Below are 20,744 nucleotides of genomic sequence, written 5' to 3'. Positions count from 1 at the left end.
TGTAAACGAGCCTCATCGGTTTGCATCGTTTAAAGCCGTCTACGCCCAATTTCGACAATTTTCATAAAATTGCAGTAACGTAAAAGAAATTAGGTAAAAAGACGAAATTGTTTATATTAATAATTCTTCATTGAAAAATATATAATATAAAGCACCCAGTTTAATTAACTTTCAATTTAGGACATTATTATCATTATTCGTAACGTTTGCAGGAAGAGATATATTTGCAATACTATCGATATGCCATGAATACATCTCCACGTTGTTTCGTAATAATAAAAATATCTATAAAGTGCAAGAGTATTGACAGAAGCTGGATTGTTCCAAATGTGTAGCGTCTAAAATCGAACTTTGTGGAATTATACGGACGTGCATGCTTGATTGAAGTTTACAATGAGGCGTAGCACCGCGGGCAGGATGCTCAAGAATTGTTGAGCAAACGAGAAAAGTAGAGAGAGAGAGAGAGAGAGAGAGGGAGGAGGGAGGGTCGAAAAATTCCGAGTCGTACTACTTACCGCCGGCTACCCCAGTGAATTCGTGCAGCGCATCCCTCTCACGCGGACGTATCCATTCCGCCGCGCGTCACGATTTCCTTTCCGTCGCGACGAAAAATCCGGGTGTTAGCCGTGCGACAGAGAGGGCCCAGGCAATACGACTGAGCCTCTTCTACGGATTCAGCATCCCGCACGGCTAACACGCTGGACCGCCACCACCTCGCTGGGGGTAGCGCGCGCGTCACGGACAAGGACGGAGCGCCGGTCACGCGCGCGCGCGCATAATGCAGATGTACAGGGTGGTACCGACCGGAAAGTCGGATGATCCCGCGATGTGGAGACACGACGGAGATATGGGCAACTTCTTTCACTTGATAGCACTTGAAAAAGCAATCGGCAAATAAACTGGCAATCCCAGACAATTTTCACCGATCAATTTCGGCAAAGTTACGAAGACCAAATTATTTGGATTGACGAAATTTTGATAGATTTGATTGAAAAGTAAATTTATCGAATGTAAAAGTATAAACTAGCACGATGGACGACGCAATTTTCGCCGACTTGAGGCTAGTCGAAATGATTGAAAGTAATAACGATAATTTCCGGACACCTTATATATGAATAAAGAGCGAGCGAGTGAAAGAGAGGTAGGACTGATCCAACTAGGGGCCGTGATAAAGGGGGAGAGACGAACAAGAGAGAAGTATAAGCTCGCGACGTAGTAGGAGATAGATCTGTGTAAAGAGAGGTGGTGAGAGGCGATGTAAGGAGACGAGAGGGCGATGAGGGGAAAATTGGTAAAAGTAGAGAAGGACAGTTACGCGCAGCGCAGCGGGTCAATGTTTCAGCGTGATAAACGATACAGTGTCAATGCTACGGGGCCATAGATATCATAGAGCAGAGTGGCGATTTGAAATAGATTTTAGAGCCGCCCGAACAAAATTTCATATCGTGAGGCGAGGACAGGAAAAGATATATCCGAGCGCGAGATGGATGAATCCAAGAATATACCAAGAACGAATTGGATATATCTTGAGCTTAAGGCAGAGTCTTCGAGAAATTCAATCGAGCGTGAATATTAATAGAAGACACAGGGAATATGGGTTATGGAGTAAAAGGGAGGATTGTGAGGATCGCAAATTAGGGGAGGGGAAAATACATGGATGGATCGATGGGCTTAAATATAGACAAATAAATAATTTTTAAATATGAAATTTATTAAAAACATTCTAGAGCACGTAAGATCCCTTCTGTACTATTATTATGTCAGATAGAGAGAAAGAGAGAAAGGGCTTATTAGAAAGCAAGCGTAAAAGAATAGAAAAGGAATGACGGGTGCGGCGTCATAATAATGGAGAATTAAAATACAATCTTACATCGACCAACTCATGTGAGAGGAGAACAGAGATACAAAAATGTGCAAAAAGGGTATAAAGAGAGAAAGAAAGAGCGGCGCGAGGAGATGAATACAAAGAGAGAGAGAGAGAGGGAGAGAGAGAGTGGGAAGGAGACATGTTCATGTGCGGGGGCAGCCCCCGTATTGATCTGTTCGCGCAAACTCCTGGTCCTTAGGCTCCCTCCGCGACCGACTCTCGCCCCCACTTGTCTCCACCCTCGTCCTGTTTCATTCGTAGCTTCCAAATGCACGGTCCAGAGTCCTCTGGAGGTCCAACTATGATCCCGTTGTCTCCGTCGCTTATTTGAAATCCCAATTGACACACAATGACATTGTCAATCTTTCTCGTTGTCTCGTTCACTGTTAAATGTCAAACGATGAAATTTGAACCAATACCTTGAGTTAAATAACATCCTGTTATTTTTAACTCCCGTGTGTGTTGAATTTATTATTTTAACTTTATTGGCTTAGTTTTAAATTAACATTGTTTTAGATTTAGATAGATTATCGACACATTGAGTAGGAGCAGTGGTGACCTATATGAAATGGTTAAGACTCAAATCGAGGATAATTTGACATTACGAATTTAACAGTGTTCGACTCCGCATACACATCGTCGTGGAAAATCGTCTGAAAATCGTCGTATCTCCGGCATCTATGATTGCGATTATCAAAATGTTAATACAACGCTAATTATTATCTTCTTCTCCCAGTTTCCAAGGTTTTTATCACAACCTTGCGACATTTTTCGATGTCTCTCGTCTTTCAGAACGGTAACGTGTAATTACGCGTCTCGCCGACGTTGAAGGAAGTGTTGAAAGTCACGGTAAAATCATCAGACGCTTCTGCTTTCTGCCAGACGCGCTAATTCTCAATCGCTCTGCACGGTAGAATTAACGCGCGTTTCACGCGAAGCTCCACGATAAAATGCTCGATCGTGCTCAAATGCCTTCTCGCACAGCTAATTGATGCAATTACCAGGCCACCTTGAAGACGCACCGTGACCCTGCTCCTCGGGTCACAGCTTGACGGAGGGGCTGTCGCTGCTGCAGAGGGTGCGACCGATGCGTTTGTCGCTGCCTGCGTCAACGTCGATATCAACTTCTACGTGCTTTCATCAATAATATGTAGCTAGAACTTTCGCGACTTTAGCTGAAACTTAAATTGCAGAAGAACAGGTAGATGAAAAAAAAATCGACGGAAATCATTCCGAAGTTGTATAAACGTGCGCGAGATGTCACGGTTCTACCCGGTACAATTTGTGGACAATTAAATTAATCTCTCTGAGAATCAAATTTTTCGAGAATTAAAAATTTACAAATTACGAATTCGTAAAACTATATGTTCAATTTTGTTTCATTTACCGACTTTTTACAAGAGGCGGGAATAAATTACGCGGGCACAACGGTAGCGGTTTGCGTCAACGACGTAGAGCGCGTTAACGATGTTGCGGTGGCGTGTGATCGACGGATGGGGAACAATGTCGTTTTCGTGCGTTGAACAAGCTGTATCGTTTTCGACCGTAGGCGGTCGGCGTTTAATTAAATGTTGGAGGGCGTCGAGCGGCCCAACGGGATGGGATATTTGGTCGGACGGAGGAAGGGGAAAGACACGGGAAAAGGGAAAAGGAAGAAAACGGCGACGGGGAGAGTCGGATGAATCAGTGCGACGGATCAGTGTGCAAACGCGAACAATTTCAAGGAAGAATGAGAAGTGACAAATTGAACAAGGTTGAAAATAGAAAGGTTTCGGAGAGAGAGGATGAACTCGAGGTGCTCTTTCAAACTCGCAATCCTCGCAACATTCTTCACAGTTATTGCGCCTTTTCTATACACTTGAACTCTCTGCCGGCGACAATCTTATTGTCGCTGCATTATCTCTAACGCTTTCTTCTTCCTCTTCATTGATTACAATATTGTTCGCTCTTTGTACCTCGATGTACCTCATCTAGAATGCTGCAAGATAATTAGTGAGACAGTGTCAATGAATGGAATGTGAGTGAAAGCGAAAGAGAGCTAATACGATAGTTGCTACTGCCTCCTTCAAAATTCGATGATTCTCTTGGGAATCTCTTCCACAGCATTTTTACATATTCTATATCAATAATACGTCATAAATCTTTTTAGCGTACGGTATCCCCCTCGATATAACTGTTAAATATGTTAATAAAGAGAAAAAGAATGATCGCTCACAAAGAGATCAGCAACGCAATCGTGGAAATGCTCTCTCTCGAACTGGAATCTTGCAGGCGGGTCTTACAATCTTTGTGACGCATGATCAAATAACGTCACGTTACAACAAGCAACTCAAGCAAGCGAGATTGTATGAGATTACATTGTTTATAAATAAATAAGCATTAATAAATTGCGATAAAAATCGATTTAACTGTTGCTTTTATTGAAACATAAAAATTTTTACAAGGTCGTCGTAAGAAATGTTATCAAATTACAAATTAATTATCTGCTAATTTGTATATCTAGAATATGATCTACGAACTTATTCTATTTATTGTAGTTATTATGCATATGTCGCAGAAATTTCGTGTATTTTTTTTATTATTTAAATTTTTAGAGAATTCACCAAAAAACCGGGATATCGTGGAATAAGAGTTACACAATCTTACTAGTAATTTTGCAAAATCCTAAGTTTTGTCAGTGAAATTGTGTTGAAATTTTTATTAATTCATATTTTATATTTATAAATATAAAAATAATTATATAAATGTATAATATAATTACATTTATAAATTATATTTACATTTATATTTATATTTATATTTATAATTTTTACTCATTCCCACACTATCCCGGTTTTTTGTGGATTCTTAGGAATTTTGCAAAAAAAAAAAAACGAATTACACAAAGTCGCTGCGACATACATAATACATGTCTTCATATGTATAATATGTGGTATATATACAATTTTTTTGTATAAAACAAAAATAATGCTTTCGTATATAAAATGAGAACTAATACTATGAAATAAGGTAGAACTTAAAATTAGATTCTATAATATAACATGTTACATTCATAATTTTATGTTATTAAATTTACTTTTAGTAATAAGTACGAGATACTTATCTATTGAAATTTTTTGTAAAATAAAAATCGTACATTTAGCGTCATATCATGAAATAATCTGTAAAATAGGTAGAGGTAAATAGATCTATTCTAGAAAACACGATAGTTATTAATTTCCTACAACGTCGTGACATTATCAGAATAATTTTTTGGATCGAATACAAAAAGAATACATAAAGATATTAACGTCTGCGAAGCCAGAAAAGAAATTTTCTTTTTCTTAATTCGATCTTTCATAAAAGATATTTCACTTATTTCTAACTTTTTAGCGCGTATAGTATCTGGCCCTTCTTTATTCCGTCGTTACTTACCTGACTTACCAGAACAATTACAATTACTTAATTATTCAGTAGTTATAAGTAATTCAAAAAATTCTACATTATTATCAGGTTTCTAGCCTTCCAGAAATTTTGTCACACAACTTGCTTTACGAGATCACTCATTTCTCAATTTTGGTGGAAAGTAAACGCTTCTGATCAGCATCGTCGTCACCGACGGCACTTGTCTCTTATTGTGCAAAGCTAAATTATCGGTATTAACGGATGAGAATTCGGTGGCGACTTTTCGCGCCGTCAGTGTCAATATGTTCATCAAATCCATCGTTGTCCCGTGTTCATCCAAAATGTCGCACAAGCATTGTATATACCACGTGCCTTCTGAGGGATTCCTCCAGGTAAAGAAGCCTTGAGAATTGAAGAATTAGGAATTAGAATTACGAAATAAGAATTACATTGAATTACATATCAATTCATAGATTTATCAATACCCCGCGTCTGTTGTACGTTACGTTACCGTGACTACTTTTTGGCTATATTAATTTTTTTTTATTTCTTTTTTAATTTTTTTTAGCAAAAATGATTGGACCTCGCAAATCCAAGATTCTCCAACAGATCGAATTGTTATACTTTGCATCTTTAGTAACAGAAACTCAATAATCAATATATATTAAAAATCATTTTCTTAAATATATATATATATATATATATATATATATATATATATATATATATGCAATGAAGCTGTAACACTATGTTGGGTATCAACAAATTTAATCGCTCAAGTTATATAATATTTGAGTTAATATGAGAATTAAGCTTTCTTTTTTCAAGAAACATTTATAGATATTTATTTTTATACTTTATGTTTCGATATTCATAATTTGAAAAATGTGTCATTTAATTATATAATATTACAATAATATATTAATACAATGATAAATATTTAGATAGTTTGTTTTATTAAGAATGTTCGATTTTTTGTACTTATTCGAATTTACGTATTGTACGACTCCAAAAAAATGCGTTTTTACATATCACGTAAAACAATATTTTATCGAAGAAACAATTAACTACGTACTGGTCCTTAGCGCTTTGGAATATGCCTTTACAAAATGGTACAATTTCTGTACGTCATCTAGAAGGTATTAGGCACTTACCTTGAACCGAGCTGTGAGCTATCAGAAAATCTGCGTGAGTCGGAATGGCATAAGAAACTACCGAATCAGTTTCTGTTTTTACTAAAGTGCGAGGGGACAGCATAACACCGCTATCGGATTCGTCGCCTCTGCAAGCCTAAACAAAAAGCCAGAGGCACCAGGGTGAGCTAGCCGGGTAGAATAAAAACCAAGCGGAAATATATCACGATATGTCGATTCACGAGAGAGAGATATATCACGAATGTAATTTCAAAATAGAACAGGAACTCACGAAAAAAAAAATGTCAGTACAGTTTTACCTGGATGAAGAACAGCTTAGGCTTGCCCGCGAGCGTTATACATTTATCACCGGCGAAAGGCTTCCAAAGCCTGTCGGACTTGTAAATGACGTCCTTCGCGCATATCAGGTCGTTTTGGACCCCGTGGGTTAGCGTAATCACGCAGAGGCAGTCATTATTCGTGTGGTCGACCTGACTCACTGTAACACGCACAATTGAACATCGAAATTTAATTGAATAAACATATAATTTAAATCTCTGCGTCAGAGCGCAAGAAAGATACACAAACTCGAGACTTCAAGGGAGATGGATATAAATGAGTCGGTGCAAAACGTGATAGATATCGTTTCTTACCTTTCTCTATCTTATCTATAATCTCGCTGTGCGTGAAGTCGTGGCAAAGTTCCACGTCGAATCCAAGATCTCCGAAAGTTTTCTCCAATCTTTGCGCGTCCAATGCCGAACCTTCTCGCGTATCGTAGCTCAAGTCAAATTTTTCGTGATTGAAGATTATGCACATGCCGCGATTCTTGTGATTCATGTTGTAGGATTCCGCGTCCTTCGCTACTGACGCGTATGCGGTGGGTTCTTTGAAGGTGCTGAATAAGAAAGCACGGAAATATACAGAGTATACAAACGCTACCGATGCAAATATATAAAATCCTAATCCCTAAAAAAATCTACCTTTGAATGTTAATGAATAAAAAGCAATTGCAAATATTTATAGTGCATGGCGATTGTAAAACTGGAACTAGCATGTAAGCAACGTCAGTGAAATTAAACAATGTATTTATCAATATTTAACGTTTTTTTAATAATAACTTTAAAAAAGTACTTACGTATATGTTTAAACAGAGAGACTAACGCATTTATTAAAAGTTGATTTTTTATTCAACTCCAAATTAATATTATTTTCGTAGTAATATTTTTATTTGGTGTTTGAGTAATTATTTCTCAATTTAATATCATTATAAAAAATTATTGGATCGCGCCGCTTAGTTTCAGAATTAATACTCCTGTAAGTTAATAATCCGTTTCCTTACCAAGCAGAGTCACTGATTTTGTTAACTGGAACGTTATTGGCTTTAGCGTCGGTTGTGTCTGATTTCTTTGTCTCGTTGGATTGGGACGGTCCGGCAATACACAAATCGTCCGTATTACATTCTTGCTGCTCCGTTGACATCTGAGAAAATAAATGGCTTGCATCAGAAAAGAATTATGTTCTGCAATTTATAATTTTACCATATTAATTGCAAAAAAGATACGCGAGATAAATTCGAGATGTCTTTCATCGAGAAAAATTAGTTCGAAATTTGTGTCGAAAAATCTGTAAAATTAAAGCCGCCAATTCTGATGTTATTTCGAGAGGAGAAGAGAAGAGAAAAATTTCACTTGATTTGGACAAAAAGTAAAAATGTGTATAACAATACAATTCTTGTACCATCTACACTTTGTCAGAAATAGGCATTTAATTAAATAATTTTTTTCTAATTTGTTACTCGGATAAAATTATATTTTTAACAAATAGTTTATATGGTATTCTGATTGTAAAATATTTTTTTGGAAAAGTGGTTAATCGTGTAACGAGAATATTCAAATTATTATCTAACCGAGAAAGATAAGATTTAACTGAGAAATTATTTGAACTTAATCAAATACATTCTACATCAGTCCTAATACATTTAAAAATACCATATTATTACATCTAAGACAATCCTTGACCGGTATTCATAGTCGGATCTTATTTCAAGACCGTCTTAAGTAATGTCTTAAGTTGCCAATACGGTCATTTGACTGGCTGGACGGAGTCTTAAGACTGCCTTTGACCAGACAATTTAAGACGATCTTAGATATAAGATTCGAGTATGAATACCGCCCCTTATATATATATATATATATATATATATATATATATATATATATATAATTTTTATCTATTCGATTACAATTAGTACATTACGAAAGCCTCGCAACGTAAGTTTACATACAAAGTAATCCGTAGTAGATACAGATTTGCTCCGGTTTCGGATATTCCTAGCTTCAAAAACCGTAGAATATTTTCTAAAGCATGAGCTAGAATCAACCACCGAATTGGATCTACTCCTTGACTTAACATTGTTCGTCTCCGTCTGGAAATATAAAGATTGACGTTATTTATTTATCTATCTAATTATCTGTTGAAAATTTCTTTATTTAGTACACGTACTAAAATAAAGAATCAGCAAATAATTTAAAAAATAAAAGCTGAACGCACGCGTTCAGATAACGAGAAGAATGAAAAAAAACGAATGAAAGAGAAAGAAGAATTATGCAAATTATATCAAATATTATACATATGCGAGTAAATTATCAAAGATAAACGAATGGCGATTAATATAGCTTTAAGTTTTCCACACAAAGTATGATACAATTCTTCAACCTTTCTATAAAGGTGCATCCCGAGGCTCTCTAGGTGGGAGAGTAGCCAATAACTTCGTTCCGCTATTTCTCTGTTTCCTTGAGACCAGGCCTAAGCATCTTAACAAGAATGAGAAATTCATAAAACGTTCAAAAATAGAAAGTAAATGCGCTTATTTAGAAATTTATATAAATCTAAAAGAGATTTGCTACTTTAATTGTTATTTTAGCCCTCTCATTATTCATATGTTAATAAACCTAAATTCTACCAATAGGGTAAACTCGGGTAACTGTTTCATGGCGAGCTTTACTCTATTAGAAAATTGTCGCGTTATTTGTATATCATTAAAAAATAATAACACGCGAAGAATATGTCTTTCATCTCTCGGTTCATATACCGGTTTAACATTATTCTGTTTTTATTTGTGCGGCTGCTCCTTTTTCGTCATCGAGGTTGCTTGTCCTTTGTCGTTACATTTTCTTACCTGTGAAGGGTCTGAATCCTCGAATCCTCATTTTCAGGTTTCTATTTTAGAGAATAAAGAAAGAAGAAATCGCAGACATATTCTACGTTTTGTTGACTTAAGAACTATTTAACGGAAAAACTTGAAAAAACTCTGGCAGGTTGTCTCGACGCAGAATACGACGTTATCTCGACGAACAAATATTCCCCGTTGCCCGCAAGTAATAAATTGACATTATTTATCGTCAAAAAATGACGACAAATAACGTCAGCTATCTGTAAGGAATAAAAAGAAAGACAGAGAATGAGAATACCGTCCGTTGTTGGTCTATTACTTTGTTATTACTTTGTTTGTTATTATCGGGATGCTGGATAGCTTAGATGACAAAATAGTCGTTTATCGAGCGACAGATCTACGGGTACGAATCTGGATGTTCCGTTAAGGTTTCGAGAGTGGAAAAAATATTACTCCACTCTTTCCCAGAAACAAGAACCATAGACAAGAACAAATTCGAGACAATTTGGTAATACCCTTGCATCCTTCGGAATATGAAAATCTCCAGATAAAAAGAAAAAAAAGGGAAAACTGTGTATTCTCACTTTCGTAACTAACATTTTTAGTTTCTTTCACTTTGCGCTGCGCTTTCAAGCTTACCCTGAATTCCTCATAATACGCGTGCACTTGAGAACGGGACATGCAACGCTCCCCATGCGCATGTCTTAGCATCTGATAGGCGTCGTGTTCGCTTTTTCCTAAATTGACTAAAAACTTGAGATTGATGCGTTGCTCAAATTTATCCATGATTTCTCTGGGATCGCTTCCGAACACGCTTTAAAATAGTCGAGCGGCCAATAAATTTGTAACTTAAAATAAACACGTGTCACAACGATTACAATAACGCTTTACAATAACTTTTGGCTTAAATTATACAATCGGGTAACATTCACTCCTAAACGTTCAACAACAAGTACCGACTTCTTTCCGGGACGTTCTACCGCTTAAATGCGTCGTATTTGTATCGGGAGATGACGAAACGTGTTAAAGCAGGTAGTTTCCATCTAGGAGAGAGGGGGCGAAAAGCTTTTCCCCAAAATCGTTCGTCATTCTTCAGAACTTCTCTTGCACGGTTCATCTTTCCTCTCTTTCTCTCTTTCTTTCTCTTTTCACGTTGATGAGAAAAAGAGAAAAGATGAAGCGTGCAAGAAGTTCAGCTAAATATATAATAGGTTTAACCTATACCTGAAGAACGATTTAGCCAATTGGTAGCAAGGAGATTTTAGCAAGCTACTTTTCGGAAAACCGTTCGTTGTCGACAATGAGTTGCTCTGACGGTCAGTGTGCAATGTATATATACATATATATATACTGCGTAATATGGACAGCTTGTAAAATTACGCGCACCGCTCATTCAATCTCTCCGCGTTAAGATATACGTACAAATATCTTAAAAAGAAGTAGTAATAATTGACACTGACTGGCAATATAAAAATTTTTTAATTATCTCACGACGTTTCGACCGTCACTTTCGGTCCTTATCACGTGTTCAAATTACATCGCATTACTACTCCTTTTTATTTTATTCACTGGCGAAGAAAAGAATTTCCTTATTGGTAAATATCTTAAATTGATTGTGATATATAATTATTTTTATTTTCATTATTATTATTTTTACTTAGGCACCAGATAATTGTTTGTCACGTTTAAAGCTATATAAAAAACTATTGAGATAAAAAATGATTCAAACCGCAATTTCTTTCCACGAACGAAAAAACGTTAGACATTTCGAGAAATCGTCTTATACTTAATACTAAATACTAAGGCACCGGCATGTCTCTCTTTTGTCAGAAGCAAATTTCACGTCGACAGCTATTAATATTAATGCTGATTCAATCTTAATCTCCCTTATCCATCTATCAAGTGCAATCTCGAAAGAAAGTAGCGATCGATGATGAAATCGGAGTCAACGGAAGCTCTCGATGCAACAAAAGCCCGCACAAGTGTGTTTCGCAACGAAAATATCGCGGTGTGTTTGAGCTACTAAGTTAGTCATCCTTTTACAGATTAGAAAAAAAAAAAGTTTCGCCAAAGCGACAGTGAAACGAACGTTGTTTATCAATGATTCGGATCGTCATTGGCAGGAGTGCCGATAATTGTACATATCGTTGAGCTTGACCGCGCGTTCGCTGCACTCACAACACACACTCACTCGCGATCGCGGCGCGCGATTTCGTTGCCGCGAATAAAGACTCTCTCAATAAGAAAGGAAATCGTTTAATGAGTATCAGCGAATACAACGAAGGGCTCGTGAACACGTCTGTTCGACACGAAGGCCCAGCGAAGAATCTGACAGACGGCAGTCTCGGCCAGCACGGGCGCAACAATATTTAAATTTATGCGGCGTGACTCACGCTTTTTATTGTCTTTTAATGATAGAATTTCTTTGAATCGGGGCGGATATCACAGTCTCCGATTAAACTCACTCCGCATCTCTTTCTAACTGTCCCTCTAGAAAGAGACGAAGAGTGCGAGTTTAATCGGAGGATCACGTTACTCGGAGACTGTGGTATCGGCCCTTGGTGTGAATTGTTCTTCGCCTGAGAACGTCATGGGAGCTTACTCACGAATTTGATTTAGCGCACATTTTGTCGCTTTCGTTGTTGAGGCTTGACGTATAAGAGGCGAACAAAGAGAACGTGAACAAAGGGATGAGTATAGGCCATTATGGCCTTCATAGAAGAAACGAAAGAAAGTTTTCCTATGCTAGAAATTATATAAATACATAGACGCGCAAAAAAAAACATTTTTTTTTTTTTTTTACGCAGTACCGCATTGCCATTATATTGATTTTTAGTTGAGACAATGCAAACGCGCTAAGTTCAGCGTTTTGTAAAGACTATATAATGAATCATAAAACTATTTTTTTTTATTGCTGATTTCAAATAATTAATATATTATAATATATATTCAATAGTAACATGATGAAATTTTTATTAACAGGAGAGTTTTACAAGAATGAAGCACGAAAAGAAATTTGAATAGTAGTGTGTACTATCGACCTATTATTTCAGAATCGGATCGTTCTTAGCGATGCGATGCTGTATATTAACGTATATATTACTTCGAGCAAAATTGGATCGAGATCGGATTTGAACGACTCGATTATACATACGCCTGCAATTCACAACACGAATACCTGTTGTTTACTTGAGCTTTCATTAGCAAAGCTGTTATCTTCTAATTAAACTTATATCGCGTTCACATACAATAAAACACAATTATAATTATCGATAAGGATCTTACATATAAAACGTAATTATATATATATGTATACATATATAAAATTGTCAATAAAGATCCTATAGCAATTTTTCTATTAAAAAAAAATCGTTTGAAATCAATTGAGGGGGCGCAAAGTATTCTCCAATACTATAATTCCTCTCTAAGTTTAGATTTCGATGCGAAAGCGATTCTTATGTTTATCCACACAAAGGGACTGACTGCGAGACCAGTGGCGGCTGATGCAAGACTTATTATTAGACTTTTTTTTTTGCGCACACTTAAATCGAATTCGGCATTACAGTACGTCTCGTTATTCCTTCGCGTTTAGCGACACGTAATCGAAAGTTGAGATTTGATCGATTTCGCTTTTCTCTCGCACGCGCTCGATTTACCTGTTGCGCCTCGGCATCGCCGCCGATCGCCGACACCTCCATCAGCTCCATGTCGCATGGAAGAGAAATTACCACCCCGAGATCACACACCGCGTACGCGCTGCTCTCCTCGCGTCGTCGAAGGTATCCACGAAATTTACGAACGGGGTACCGCGTACCGCGCTGCGTCCGGATCGCGTTCGCGGAGGAAAACGACTGTGCAGGTCAATCGTCAATCTCGACTGATAAGTGTCAGATATACAGATATACGTCGTCCGTGTGCGTGTGTGATTATCGAAGTCCTACCGAGGTGGTCGGCTTATCGGCCGTCTTATCACGTTCGATCGCTATCGCGTCCGCTATCCGTCGCGAGCGGCCAGCAAAAACGCGTGTGTTTATTCATAAAACCGCAGGGACCTCGTGACGCGGACGTCGCAGGATGCTCGCGGTTACGAGGCGTAATAATAGAATACCTTGGAAAGGTCACCACACCGTAAACAGTATAGGACTGTTACCTACAATTTATTACTGGGAAAGTATCTGGCTCGGGATTTCATTTATATAATTTTACACGCCGCGCGCGTATGTATATGGATCTCTTATCATTTGTATTGACATATTTTGTCATCTTTATTGCCATTTTATGATGTATAATTTCGTTTGCACTTATAAAACGTACAGTTTTAGTATTTTCTTTTTTTCCATTTTTGAAATAAGCTAGTAGACGTCAGAAAAAAAATAATAGCACAAATAATAGAATTTAATAATAATAACTGTATAGATAAGAAATAAAGTAAAAAAATAGCGATATAAAATACTTTTTACGAAAAAGTATATTATTGATGAACAGAAAGTGTCTCAATGTGTCATTGACATAACGAGTAGTTTCAGAAAAATGTTTATCTAAAGGCAATTATCGTTAACCCGTTGAGGTCACATGAGGATACATCTTTTTGATGTATCGACTCAACCTTGAACTGGAATTTAGTTTATGTGTGTGTGACTTCCTCTTTATAATCCAATAATTTTTAAAATTTTTTTATGTTGAAAAAAAGCGAGAAAAAAAACTTTTTTTTTCCCGAGAAATTTGACTTTTTTCACAAAAATATTTATTAAAATTTTTGAGATAGCAAAAAAACTTCCTGTGTTTTACTCTTAAAATAGTATACTTTTAAGAAAAAAAAAGCCTGGGGTCCACTGGACCCCATGTGGCCTCAACGGGTTAAATGAAGTCTATATATTATTCTCTTTTAATTCGGTGAACAACAGAATCGTTCACGATGAAATGTCTAACTCTTTCTGGGAAAAAATTGTTCACATATATAATTACATATATAAAATATATGTATATATGTTTCCTTTCCTCTTGTATAATCTTTGTTCCTATTCACAAGAAAAAATAATAATAAGAAGAAGAATCAAAAGATAATTAATGAAGTTTGAGAAAAAATGAGAAAAACTGTTCATATATAATTATACATAAATGTAGTAATTGCATGTAAAATATAATTATATGAGATTACATATAGAATATTGTATAATTTAATCGCAATTTTTTCTCAAACGTCGATCAGAATTTCGTTAATTCTAGACAAGCCATTTTTACGCTCTTTCGAGAAGTCCCGCGACCGCGTCTTTAAAACTTCGACGCGATTGGCTCGATCGTGGCCTATCGCGATACATTTTGCCTTGTAGCGCGGTTTCACTGGATCCTGGTTCCTGGATCCACGCTGCGCGCGCTTCCCGTTTCCCACCCGCGCCGCGGAATTGCAACAAGGAAGAAAACGTAGTGCGCGTGCTGTGCGAATAATTTATTCCTGAATAGGCTGCTTGCCCTCTCACTATTGGCCTGCTCGGCCTCTCCCCTGCCCACGCCGCAGGAGGCTGATCGGAAGAGGTAACTAATTTGTAAACGTCGAACGCAGACTGTCGAAGCTCGACCGTGTCGAGCGTGAAAAGCTGAGAAGGCGGACACCAGTCCCAAAATAGAGATCCTCGCCTCGGTCTCCTGTCTCGCTACCTGATCCGTCCGAGAGCGTTTCGCCGTCCCATTATTGTACTGTCGATCATATGCGTGAAGCAGGTAGGCGAAGGAAGTCGCGGTTTAAAGGCCGCCTGTAAACTGCGCACAAGCCCGATGCTTCGTGCTGGAAAGTGGAAACATTAGGCAACATTTAGGAAACGTAGGAGGGAGAGTTTCTGGCGAACTTTCCCTCGTCCGAACTTTTCCCAGCAATGTCGAAAAACTCGCCTCGCGTGACGGACGAAACGTCAATCTGAGAAATCAGCTGATAGAATTGTTTTGTGTCTCTAATTGTCTGATCGATAACTCTCGTTACTCCCTTGATCGTGCGATGACAGTTGGCGTCGACTCCTGCTAGGCTATGTTTCTCTTCACGTTTTTTTGTCGTGTCCGTGTTGAAAAATAGTGTCTTCCTCCTCTTTTCTTCCTTCTTTTTCCGGAGTTTTATACATATATTTATTTTTCAGTGGCACTTATACTAGAGGAGGATCCTAATTTTGACGAGGCAACTGCGATTGTAGCAAAATGCCTGTTACGAACCAACGCGTCGAGGCCAATCCTTGTCTCGACGCTGATGCGTCGCTCGGAATAGATGAAGCGTGTTTCAGCATACTAAACGAGTATTCCAGATCTGTCACGTTGTATTCTCAGGTGTCGGACTGCTATCGGGTATGTATTTGACACACGGACGTCTTTATTGTGTTTGGGCCGTTTAAATAATGTCCTTTGCTATTGCAGTGCGAAGATGTACCGCAAGCTACCTTGCCAGCGGGAAAAAACACCACGTTGGTTGTACCTACGAAATATCCTTTGTACGTATCTTACAAGGAGGACGAGTTCAAATTGTGTCGGTAAGTAACTCAGGAATGTACGAGCTCTATGATTGTCTCACTTGTTACATCTTGTGCCGAGATACCGAAATATGTGATTGTCTTACAGGACAATGTTCGATTTTAAAGAGCATGGAAGTTACGGTTGGAATATTTCCAAGGAGCAAGGAGTGTGCTCAGAAATTTATACGATTCGTGAACCGATAAACAGTTATCTTCGTAAGTAGAAAGAATTTATAGCAAACTTTTTTTAAATCTTGATTCGACGTGGCTGGTGTGCTAATCGATGATCGTTCTTTGTCGCAGCGATATTTGCAGCTTTTATGGCGTATGTTCTGTTAACGATTTTATTTGCCACCGTCAAAGTTATCGTGCGTGTGGTAAAGGGAAGATTATCTCCGGATTATATACGCGACGTAAGTGTCTCTGCACAAATATATATAATCGTGCAATCACACGCGCCATTCTGGATGTAATGCTATGCGTACTTTCAGGATTTGGATGAGCTTCGAGAAACGGAGACGCCGAACCCGATAGTCAGGACAAACAGATCTAGTACTAGGATCCGTTCGGTTGATACGTTCCGAGGGTACCTCTCGTCTTTACGCGTAAAACGATACAATCATCGATCGACGTAATGCTAAATATGGTAAAAATAATTTCAGGATTGCTATATTACTGATGATATTTGTCAATAATGGCGGTGGCAGATACGTGTTTTTCAATCATAGCGCATGGAACGGTTTGACAGTGGCCGACTTGGTTTTACCTTGGTAAATTATCTGTACTCCTTCGCACTTTACATACGTTTCCGTTCTACTGCTCACATTCCCACGCTTCGATTTCAGGTTTGCGTGGATCATGGGATTCTCGATCGCTATATCGAAACGATCGGAGCTTCGTGTGTCGACCTCGCGCGGGAAGATTATTTTGCGTTGCCTGCAACGCGCGGTTATCCTCGTGCTTCTAGGATTGATGGTGAACTCGATTCACGCGGAGTCGCTGAAGGATCTCCGGTTTCCGGGAGTTCTTCAGTTGCTGGCCGTTTCGTACTTCGTATGCGCCACCATCGAGACGATATTTATGTGGACGCATTCTCAGGTTTGAATTACATTTTCCCTTCTTTATGACAGCGTGTTACGCGTATATGTGATGAACCGATCTGTGATAATTGATAATCTTTTAGGATGTGTTACTGTTCGGCCAATTTTCAATCCTGCGAGACAACTTGAGAAATTCGGCGCAGTGGATGATCATTTTAGCGATTACGGCGACGCATACCCTAATCACGTTTCTCCTGCCTGTCCCAAATTGTCCAACGGGATATTTGGGACCTGGTGGTTATCATCGATTCGGAAACTTCTCCAATTGTACGGGAGGCGCAGCCGGTTACATAGATAGACTTGTATTTGGCAGTCATATGTATTCCAAAACAGAAAATCCCGTGTACGGTACCATCTTGCCTCATGATCCTGAAGGTATATATATATGCCCGACAAATTTTATTCTTTCCAATAAAAGCTCGATAAATTTTGTACAATACTATTGTATAATTAACGTTTACAGGGCTAATGAACACGGTATCTATAATATTTGTTGTATACATGGGTATCGTTGCTGGAAGGATTTTATTGTTTTACTACCAATGTAATGCTAGAGTGGTACGCTGGCTGGTGTACTCAGCCATCACCGTAAGTTCCAATCTTTTTTCATATAACACGAAGGCAACAGAAAGAAGGTATACAATTTGTACGATTAATAATAATTGATATTAATATTCAGGGTATTATTGCTGGATCATTATGTCACTTTGATAAAGAGTCCGGAGTGATACCAGTCAGTAAGAAAATGATGTCGCTCTCGTTTATTTTGACGGTATCTTGCTTTGCATTTTTATTATACGCAATCTTACATTTCCTTGTCGATTATAAACAATATTGGAGCGGTGCACCATTCTTCTACGCAGGTTTGTAACATTTTCTGCAACAATACATTTTCAAATTTGTTCTAACTTTGTTCCTAACTTTTTTTTTAACTTTAATCTTTGTTCTAATTATATTAAACTTTGTCCTTTGTCTCTTTTTTCCCTACAATGTCAAAATATTCATCGTTTGTTCCTTTTATGCTTTAAGTATGCGTCAACTGAGATAAACTTCACGTATTCATTATTTTATATTTATTTCAGGTTTGAATCCAATTACTCTCTATGTTGGGCATACTCTTACCATGGGCTTATTTCCATGGGCTTGGAAACTTGTGCATGCTACGCACTGGTCAGTCCTCGCTATGAATTTGTGGACCACAACTTTATGGGGTGTTATCGCATATTGGTTGTATTTAAAAGACATTATTATATCTATTTAAAACTGTCAAAGGTATTCTTTCGTGATAAAGCGTTATAATCCTGTATATGAAAGGGATTAGATAAATTATTACGGATTGCTATGCTTACAATGCTTGCACGCGCTTATGAGACTGTATGCGATTAGGAAGTCGAATATCTCGAGAAGAATGTGATAAGAGAAATGACGAAACAAAGAGAAGATCTGATTGCTCTTCTAAGTAATCATCGTTTATTGACAATTGTAAAATTATATAAACAATGCAATTAACACCTCAATCATTATTATGTATATTAAGTTTTTGAAATAAAATTTTTATAAGATTTATCGAACCATTTTATATTTTTAACATTAATTTTGACAGAAGTAAATTTTCTTTTCGATAACAAATATATTACAGTATGAATAATAATATATAAAATATTTGTGTGTGGCAATAAATTATTATAAATAAATACAAAAAAGGAATATATCATCGTTTACACATTTCTGTCTTTTGGCTCTTTGTAAGGTAAATCTAAGAATTTGAAGACATCCTCTTCAGATGTAATTTTCTCCGCTTCTCCCGGACAACCTGAAAACAAATTTTCTTACGAAATCCCTCGAATTGCTACATTTTCACGTATTATTTACATATCGTTTCTCGTTCACTACCTTCGGCTGTGAGACGCTTCAATGCATATTCATTCAGAGTGTATTTCTTTTCCAATGCACGTGCTCTCATATTCTTGTTAAACAGATCACTTCCCGTGAAATAGAGTATGGCGCAATAATATTGATCGTAAAACGTGAGACGTATGTCCAATCGTCTGAAAGGCTTGCTTTCATCCTCGGGTAACCGACACACTCCCTATACAAAAACAATATACAATTGAAAAAAATGTTTTCCTCGCTTCTTGGGCATTATCTTATTTCAGTACCATAAATTTAGTAGATCCGAGCGATATCGTATCCGTAATCAGTCGTTTCTTTTCAAGACATTCGACAATTGCTTTTAACGATACGGCCTTCTTCTTCTCATCCCTCGCTTTCGACGTATAATCAGGATGCGTCACGAGAACGTCGATATCGCCGCTTTCCTCTTTGCAGCGTCTGTAACTTCCACAGATGGTCACGAAGTAAGCCCCGTCGAGCTCCTTGATGGCATTCTTCAGTATCTTCTCTATCTGCGCAATTTCTGCTCTAGGTATTTTCTTCTCAAAGTCATCGAAGTACCTAAAAGAATTCGTCGCATCAGTCAAAGTGTCTCTCCAGTGTCGACGAATCAATTCCACACTTCAATCCCAGTTTCTGATGATGCGTAAGCTTGTCCTGATGCTTCTTGAGATCCTCCAAAGTCTTGATACCAGCGTCCACCAATTCCCTCGCTTTGGCAGGACCTATGCCAGTCACCCGGGCTAACAGACTAATGGCGACATTAGTATCATCCTTCTTAATCTGAAAAGAGAACACAGTGTATATAGCGATTTGTATATACGTTTCAAGTTCTCATTCCTGTTAGCGAGACCGTACATCCTCCAGCTTCTGCAGTTTCCCAGTTTGTAAAAATTCGTCTATCTTCTTCGCGATTTTCGCTCCTATTCCAGGTAGCTTCTTCGCCTCCTCGCCGCTCTTGACTCTCTCCGTCAGGGCGCCCAATGTCCCAGCCGCCTTGCGATACGCATTGTACTTGAAAACGTTCTTACTGACATTACGTTCATAATCTGCCAGTTCTGCAAATGGATATCTCGTTGCGTACTTGTATCGCGCATACTAAATCTAAACGGGATTATGCTCCCTTTTCCAAAATCGTCTTACAATGCGCAAGAAGGACGTCGCTTACCCGACAAAAAATCGCACAGGTCCTGATTTGGATTGTTCGCGTTTCCCGTGGCCTTCCTCTTGCCCATTATACGTACATTAAAGAAAACACGATTCAAATTTCGAGGAAATCGATACAGCTTGTCACTTCTTAATTTCGTTCCACGAGTGATTTTTTTATTTATATTTACGACGAAATGACCGGTGGAGCTTTCAAGGAGCGTACGTTGTTTGCAAATAGAACTAAACTATAAAGAGACGGATGAGAGGAGGAGAATAATGATGGAGAGTGGTCATGCGCTTGACTGTAGGTAATGTGCGTGTGCTATGTCCACGATTTTTTGATTCTCTTTGGAAAAAAAAAAAACAAAAAATCGTGAATCTAACGGAAGAGGACCAAAAAATCGCGAACATATAACACGAAAGAGAACCACAAAATCGTTGACATTATCACAAAATCGTGGGCATAGCACGGAAGAGAACCACAAAATGTACATACACATTATTACCTACAGGATTCGGGTATACATCAGCCAAAACGCGGGCATGGACCAC

The 20,744-nt window shown here is 38.0% G+C and overlaps 4 protein-coding genes across 17 annotated transcripts in view; 1 reads left to right on the top strand and 3 right to left on the bottom strand.

The window, feature by feature from the left end:
• Nucleotides 1–722, bottom strand: part of LOC143907374 (high-affinity choline transporter 1) — an 18,882-nt gene extending 18,160 nt beyond the window's left edge. For 2 of the 3 annotated variants that reach the window (XM_077424125.1, XM_077424126.1), the window contains exon 1: nt 516–722. The gene's annotated coding sequence lies outside the window, so the exon portion shown is untranslated. The remainder of the gene's footprint in view (nt 1–515) is intronic. The other variant, XM_077424127.1, reaches the window with a different exon arrangement.
• Nucleotides 1–18,716, top strand: part of LOC143907380 (heparan-alpha-glucosaminide N-acetyltransferase) — a 25,988-nt gene extending 7,272 nt beyond the window's left edge. Inside the window, exons 1-12 of one of the 4 annotated variants that reach the window (XM_077424140.1) lie at nt 14,935–15,091; nt 15,685–15,886; nt 15,956–16,068; nt 16,157–16,266; nt 16,354–16,463; nt 16,542–16,636; nt 16,713–16,820; nt 16,896–17,148; nt 17,234–17,525; nt 17,614–17,738; nt 17,830–18,013; nt 18,233–18,716. In XM_077424140.1, the coding sequence (XP_077280266.1) occupies nt 15,743–15,886; nt 15,956–16,068; nt 16,157–16,266; nt 16,354–16,463; nt 16,542–16,636; nt 16,713–16,820; nt 16,896–17,148; nt 17,234–17,525; nt 17,614–17,738; nt 17,830–18,013; nt 18,233–18,411 (1,713 nt within the window). In that variant the 5' untranslated portion in view covers nt 14,935–15,091; nt 15,685–15,742 and the 3' untranslated portion in view covers nt 18,412–18,716. The other 3 variants (XM_077424141.1, XM_077424142.1, XM_077424143.1) reach the window with 3 other exon arrangements.
• Nucleotides 4,267–13,603, bottom strand: LOC143907383 (caspase-1). 9 transcript variants are annotated; one of them, XM_077424151.1, is made up of 8 exons: nt 13,216–13,602; nt 9,103–9,200; nt 8,672–8,812; nt 7,727–7,866; nt 7,038–7,282; nt 6,705–6,883; nt 6,406–6,541; nt 4,267–5,653 (listed from the first exon to the last, which is right to left on the bottom strand). In XM_077424151.1, exons 2-8 carry the CDS (start codon nt 9,118–9,120, stop codon nt 5,406–5,408), a joined length of 1,107 nt encoding a protein of 368 aa, XP_077280277.1. In that variant the 5' UTR covers nt 9,121–9,200; nt 13,216–13,602; the 3' UTR covers nt 4,267–5,405. The 9 variants fall into 9 exon arrangements, with proteins under 9 accessions (XP_077280277.1, XP_077280274.1, XP_077280275.1 ...); XM_077424148.1 differs by lacking the exons at nt 9,103–9,200; nt 13,216–13,602 and adding exons at nt 10,199–10,305; nt 11,649–13,197; XM_077424149.1 differs by lacking the exons at nt 9,103–9,200; nt 13,216–13,602 and adding exons at nt 10,199–10,296; nt 11,649–13,197.
• On the bottom strand, nt 18,713–20,744 carry LOC143907390 (DNA polymerase beta). The gene is made up of 6 exons (XM_077424165.1): nt 20,212–20,744; nt 19,902–20,101; nt 19,666–19,826; nt 19,310–19,604; nt 19,044–19,239; nt 18,713–18,963 (listed from the first exon to the last, which is right to left on the bottom strand). Exons 1-6 carry the CDS (start codon nt 20,276–20,278, stop codon nt 18,869–18,871), a joined length of 1,014 nt encoding a protein of 337 aa, XP_077280291.1. The 5' UTR covers nt 20,279–20,744; the 3' UTR covers nt 18,713–18,868.

The sequence above is a fragment of the Temnothorax americanus genome, unplaced genomic scaffold, assembly GCF_048541705.1.
Source record: "Temnothorax americanus isolate GAGA-0224 unplaced genomic scaffold, ASM4854170v1 Scaffold8, whole genome shotgun sequence".
NCBI lineage: Eukaryota > Metazoa > Arthropoda > Insecta > Hymenoptera > Formicidae > Temnothorax > Temnothorax americanus.
The sequence above is the reverse complement of the archived record's forward strand: the minus strand, read 5'-3'. Positions and strand labels throughout refer to the sequence as shown.